This window comes from Condylura cristata, unplaced genomic scaffold (genome assembly GCF_000260355.1).
Source record: "Condylura cristata isolate star-nosed mole 26May11 unplaced genomic scaffold, ConCri1.0 scaffold00005, whole genome shotgun sequence".
NCBI lineage: Eukaryota > Metazoa > Chordata > Mammalia > Eulipotyphla > Talpidae > Condylura > Condylura cristata.
In genome coordinates this window covers 20,735,637-20,742,359 of record NW_004567106.1, presented here as the reverse complement: position 1 = coordinate 20,742,359, position 6,723 = coordinate 20,735,637, and the positions used below count along the sequence as shown (strand labels likewise).

At 34.4% G+C, this 6,723-nt stretch overlaps 1 protein-coding gene across 1 annotated transcript; it reads left to right on the top strand.

Moving 5' to 3' along the window:
• Window positions 1–325: 325 nt before the first annotated feature.
• Window positions 326–6,264, top strand: PRPS1L1 (phosphoribosyl pyrophosphate synthetase 1-like 1). Its single transcript, XM_004676743.2, has 3 exons — window positions 326–352; window positions 2,389–2,478; window positions 5,228–6,264. The coding sequence occupies exon 3, from the start codon at window positions 5,278–5,280 to the stop codon at window positions 6,232–6,234; it is 957 nt and encodes a 318-aa protein (XP_004676800.1). The 5' UTR covers window positions 326–352; window positions 2,389–2,478; window positions 5,228–5,277; the 3' UTR covers window positions 6,235–6,264.
• Window positions 6,265–6,723: the final 459 nt, after the last annotated feature.

The following is a 6,723-nucleotide window of genomic DNA, read 5'->3' as shown; positions in this document are numbered from 1 at the left end:
GAACACAGGGAAAAATTCTCCAGTCAATGAAAATAGAACATTGCTTATAAATATATATAATTTTCAAGAAATAAAATAATAGCTTATTGTTGTGAATTTATTTATCCATTGGCAGAACTTCTTTTCTTATGTCTTCACTGGAAGAAAACAGATTGACACTAATAAGCTGTTTCTTGTTTTTCATTGTAGTTTAGTTGAAATGAGAGCTCATGAATTGAATTGATAAGAAGTAAATTAACATATAAGGATATGAAGCAGAATGTATTTACACAAAAAAAGACTGTTGATGAAGTAAACTGCTAAAGTCAACAACAAACTCAAGTAACATTTTTAAAAGACAAATTGCTAGAAGGTAGTATATAGTATGAACATTCACCATATGCATTTAATCATTGTCTTTAATCATTGACTGGGCTGCAATTTAATAAGTAAATGTCTTTTATGAAACTCTTTGCCTTGGGCAGTTTCTGAATATCAACTTCCTTGACCCTTCAGTCTATAAGACTGCCATTAGAGCTATATTTGCAGTTATAACCTGATTTGCTCCTGTCTTCTAGAACATTTGACATCAAAGTTATAGCTATCATGGCATGGGTTTATTCTAGCTAATTCAAAGTTTAGCCCCATCTCAAATATCTCACAGAGGGCTTTTCCTGACAATTTCTTAAGAATGCGGTTTTTGTTACCTCATGTAAGTTCCTGCAGATTCATCTATTCTTCATCAACCTATTTCCCCCCCAACCACTAGTCCTCTTGAAATGGCTCCTCCTCCTGGGATGGTGTTCTTTGCCAGTGACAGTTGCTGCTTGCTGACTTTAACATTCTTCCCTCAGGGAGGGGATATGAACAAGTTTTTTTCTAAATTCTTGATACAAGAGTTAATGCTGGTTATAATAATCTTAGGTTTCAGTTTTCCTGCTCAAGATAAGGAATAAAATAAGATTAACTCCTGCCTCACCATTTCTAGTCAATTTGGCACTGGAGGGCCTAGCCGGTGTGGTGAAGCACAGGAGAAAGAAGAAAGAAGTACCAAAATAGTCAGACATTTTTACATGATATGAAACTTTATATAGAAGCCTTTAAAATTCGCAAATGAATTTTAAGAACAATAACAATATGTAAGAGTCATAATATCAAATATCAGCCCTGTGTAACAGAAGTATAACTTTCAAGAGAGTCAAATAAATAATACAAAAATGAAAAACTTGGGACTATATATATTTACATATGAAGAGATTTCCACAAAAAAATTTAAAACTTATTGTCATTTTAGAGTTATTAAATTGAGAGAGCATTGATGAAAAAGTCAGTATTATAATGTATTTTCCCCTAAATTAATTTATAAAATTAATGCATTCCTAAGTAAATCAATTACCACCAAAAATTAACTTGAAGATGATTCTAAAATTTATTTCAAAATATGAAGGGACAAAACTAGCTAAGATATCCTTGAAAAGAACAATATTGAGGCTTTGCAATTTTGCTCAGTCTAAACCTCACATGATAAAATTTTTTTTTGATTTTGCTTATTTTGTTTTAATTATAAACTGATATAATAATGGTTTTGTTTGAAGGGCGACGTTCAAGAGTTAATGAAACGAGTAGCAGCAAAATAAATCACCTATATCTTCACTTTCTTCAATGATAAATTGGATATTAATTATATAAACCAAGTTTCACAAAAAGTGGTGACCAGGAAGTTACTATCAACAAGCCAGTGCTTAAAAAATAACCTTTCAAGGCTAGCAGCCCTCCTGAGACTGATGTAGTCTCATTTTGTATCATAAAATTTTCTCCTTTCCTCCTTTTTGTTTCGCTCAGCTTTATGTAATCACTGTCTTCACTATCTATTGTGTAAATTGACAGTTTTAACTAAATAGTCAATAAACACATGCAGTGGTCCCTTAAATTGTAAACAGTTACAAAACAAACTTTAAAGCATTTCGACCAATGTGAAACTCTGTGGGAAATTGTTTTCTCCTAGTATTGTGAGTGATTATTATGAAGAAAACAAATGAGGTAAGGTAATGTTACAATAATGATCTGGAACTGTGAGTCAAATGAGTAAGATTAAAGGCACAAAGAAACTCTTCCTAATAAACAAGCAGATAACTGCTGGAAAGAAAAATATGTTCCTTGTTTGAAATTAACTGCCAAACATTCTCAACCTACACAAAGCTGTCATAAAGGACATCTAAATCTGTCCTTGTTTGTAACATGTGTTGTGACAAGATTTGACAGTTTATCAAAGAACTATAATTGCCACCTAAACATCTAGCATTTTGTCAACTGCAAGTCTGTTTAGTGAAAGCATTTATTTTACTTAAAATACAACAACCATTTTTCTCCACTTTCTGAAAGAACTAACTGAATTTCTTTTATCCTTAGCTGAACAAACTGCATCAGGACTCTGAATTTTTTATGTCGGAATTGTGAAGGGTAAGAGAATAATCAGGAAAGCAAGAAACTATTGCCAAGGTAATGTGTATATATTCTGGATATTGACTTAAAAGGCCTTGAAAATACAACAATTCTCACAAATCTGTAGAGATGACATTTAAATATGGTTGCTTTAGGAAGGAAAAGATAGGACATTTTCTCTGAAGCACAATTTTCTTCCAGAGTAATTTATTAAGACATGCTAGCTTAAATAGCTTCATTCCTACCTGTAACTTTTATCAAAAAATACTTAGTGATAAGGTAGACGGCTTTCTCAGCCTACAAAGACCAACACACTGGAGCTAAAGACATTTACAGCAGACCCATGAAGCAGAGATATCAGAGTAATAAAGATATTTCCATTACATTATTAATATTTTTTTCCTGGAATTAATTTTTAAAAGGAAAAACGCTTTCCTGTTTCAAGTTTAGGGTTTGTTCTTTGTTGCAGTTGTTGGGAAAAAGTAAAACTTTTATGCAAAAAAGATCCTATGTAACCCTTAAATTTTTCCTTTAATCATATGAACCTCAAAGAAAAGACCTAGAATGATATAGTAGAAATGGCTTTATTTGGAAATCCATATTCTAGTCCACATTTTACTTCTAATTTACTATTAGATCCCAAGCAAGTTGATCATTTCTCTGGGCCTCAGTTCCCTATCTGTAAATTGGGATGTTATGCTGGATTATCTCTAAGGCTGTTTTCATCTTTAACATGCCATGATTCTAGACAAATCCTTGAAACTATGAGGTGTTGCAACAGCCAGAACTGGGAGCAAAAATAGCTGTAAGACAAAAATTTCTCCTACTTAACACCTCAAGGAAAATGCAACTGACTATGGTTTTTTAATGTTTACATTAGCATTCAGTCCTATTTAAGTAATATTAAGTCTATTTAAAAATCTGTTTTGTTTTTCTTTAAAAACTGAAAAATGTGTGACACATTGAGAACACTAAGAGAAAAATCATTTTAATTGAAGCTGCAAGTACTTTTTAGTGTTTCTAATTTAAGGCACAGAATTTTCTTTAGAAATCACTTTATGTAGTCTGGCTGTGGATGAGAATCACATGGCATAGGTGGGCCTGTTGGTTTTATGACAACGAAGAACATGAATAAAGGGTTGTGGACAGAAATAAGCTGGCACGCACTGTCAACTATGTCTGAATTGAGGAGAAAATCATGTTGATGTCAGAGACAGATTGATTGAGTAGCCCTTTTGACACAGCTGCTTATATGACTTTATATAATAATAGCTCTTTCAATATATACAAACATATTTTTATAGGAAATTGATGTGTTTCACAAACAATGCGAAATTTTACCCAAATCTTCTGCTTATCCCACTCCTGAGTTTATCCTATTCATGAGCCCAAGCCAATGGTGAAAATTTCAAAGTATAATGTGGAAATATATCCAACAAATAAGTCAGTAATTTCAGTATATGAAAGAATGACAGATTGGTTTTAGACTAAGTCATATTACTGCAAAAACAAATGTCAGTTACACAATTTGCAGGTAAAAATATATGATCCATAGCTGATGCTGCCATTTTTCTATAATGTAATTTGTTGTTAGAATTCTTAGTATCTGTAATTCATTCCACTTTTACATCATTACTGACACCCCCAGATAACTTTGGAAGTTATCTACTAAAACTGCTCCATAATTGATAATAAACACTTAATCATTTTGTCTTTTTTAAATATAACAGTAATTAAAGCTCAAGTACTATATTAATGAATGGCAATAAAATTTGATAGTTCTCCTTCATCCTAACTCCCACCAATGTACTCCCCTCACCAAAGAAAATTCTAACAAAAGAGACTTCAATAATGTTTGTTGCTTTAACTATTGCATAATTTTAAATGCTGACGTGTCATACTATGCACATTTTTTGTTTTTGGACTTTTTACATTTAAACATATTTTGGGGACATTTCTGTATGATTTCTTATAAACCAGTCTCTTGTATGGGTATATATGTACAATAATTTGATAACTTACCTGTTTTTGAACATTTCTTGATTTCTAAATTTTGCTTTTAGAAGCTAATTTTAGAACAGTGACTATTTGTTATTCATCATCATGTGCTCTGCAAGTGGTACAACACTGCACACAAAATGCCTCAGGAAATATTAACTGAATTAATAGGTCAACAAATGCTGTTTTCAGTATATTCCAGTAATGTTTGTGAGTATTTCTAGTGAGTCAGTTTTTAAAAGTAAGCATATTGAGTCAAAGGTTATATGAAAAATGTCCCTTTCAAAAATTACACTCAACCTTCTATTATACTAGAAGAACCCCTCTAATTTTAGTCTACTTTGTATGTGAAAATGTTTAACTTTTTGATTGCTAGCATTTTCCCATGCTTATCAGCTATTTATTTTTTCCTGATATTTTTCTTTACCATTTTCAAACTTTTACATTTAATTATATTTTTCTCATTTTATTGGAAGAACTCTACAATATATATTAGATTATATGATCTTCTCCAGGCTGTAACTTTCCCTTCATATTTATGTGTCTTCTGTCTGTAGTTTTATGTAAATATTTTATGTATTCAAATTGGCTTACGCAGCCCTAGGAAAATAATATATGCACTAATACCCCCAAAAAAATATTTAAAAAATTAACTGAATTAAAATTTGGTTCTTTACTAATGAAGTGAAGTGGGAACCAAGCAGGATTTCTTTATTTAAAGATCCCAGAACAACGTAGAGTTGCACGTGCTACAAAGAACTGTTAGCTCCAGAAGCCGTTAGAATCTGTGGTTGGTCTTCTATTGCAGTCTCGGCAGCAGTAGAGATCGCTGGACCGAAGAGTGCCTAGGGTAGCAAAATGCCAAATATAAAAATCTTTAGCGGCAGCTCCCACCAGGACATATCCCAGAAAATTGCTGACCGCCTGGGCCTGGAATTAGGCAAAGTAGTAACTAAAAAATTCAGCAACCAGGAGACCTGCGTGGAAATTGGCGAGAGTGTGCGAGGAGAGGATGTCTACATCGTACAGAGTGGTTGCGGTGAAATCAATGATAATCTGATGGAGCTTCTAATCATGATCAATGCCTGCAAGATCGCCTCTGCCAGCCGGGTTACTGCTGTCATCCCATGCTTCCCTTATGCAAGGCAGGATAAGAAGGATAAAAGCCGAGCCCCAATCTCTGCCAAACTTGTTGCAAATATGCTGTCTATAGCAGGAGCAGATCATATTATAACCATGGACCTACATGCTTCTCAAATTCAGGGTTTTTTTGACATCCCAGTAGACAATTTGTATGCAGAGCCAGCTGTCCTAAAGTGGATAAGGGAGAATATCTCAGCGTGGAGGGACTGCACTATTGTTTCACCGGACGCTGGTGGAGCTAAGAGAGTGACTTCCATCGCAGATCAGTTGAATGTGGACTTTGCCTTAATTCACAAAGAACGGAAGAAGGCCAATGAAGTGGACCGCATGGTGCTTGTGGGAGACGTGAAGGATCGTGTGGCCATCTTAGTGGATGACATGGCTGACACTTGTGGCACAATCTGCCATGCAGCTGACAAACTTCTCTCAGCTGGAGCCACCAAAGTTTATGCGATCTTGACTCATGGAATCTTCTCAGGCCCAGCCATTACTCGCATCAACGGTGCATGCTTTGAAGCAGTAGTAGTCACCAACACCATACCTCAAGAAGATAAGATAAGACGTTGTTCCAAAATACAGGTGATCGACATAGCCATGATCCTTGCGGAAGCCATAAGGAGAACTCACAATGGGGAATCTGTTTCCTACCTTTTCAGCCATGTCCCTTTATAAAAAATTATTTCAGGATTATTCTATTGTAAAATAAAGTATGGTACAATAAAATATACCCTGCCTGTTGTTTTCCCCTTGATATTTGATGACAAGCTCAGCTTTTATCCAGTATGAATTTTGTATACCACATCAAGATTATTGGAGTTTACCTTACTCAAATTACTCACCAGGGTTTTCTATCTGGGTGGTCTCATTTTGGTTGCTTTGATGATTTTGTGAGACTTGCAGCTTTAATTACGTTTCAGCTGTTGATTTCAGACTTTTGAAGGTGTTGTGGAGTGTTGTCTGAAAGTGATTAGAGAAGTGTAGGCTACCTAACATTGCACATAACACCTAGCAATGCAAAAACAACCAATTCCATCAACATCCTCTGCCTACCTCTAACCACCGGTCTCTCTTTCATTTCCCTCCCACCCTGATTTGTTGCAAATTCTGAAAGATCTATGTTAAATTGCACAGAATCCTAGGCCTACCAAAATTCAATTCTAC

What these genes read in the sequence shown, in the direction of transcription:
- PRPS1L1 (XM_004676743.2), top strand. Translation starts at nt 5,278, where the DNA reads ATGCCAAATATAAAAATCTTTAGCGGCAGCTCCCACCAGGACATATCC.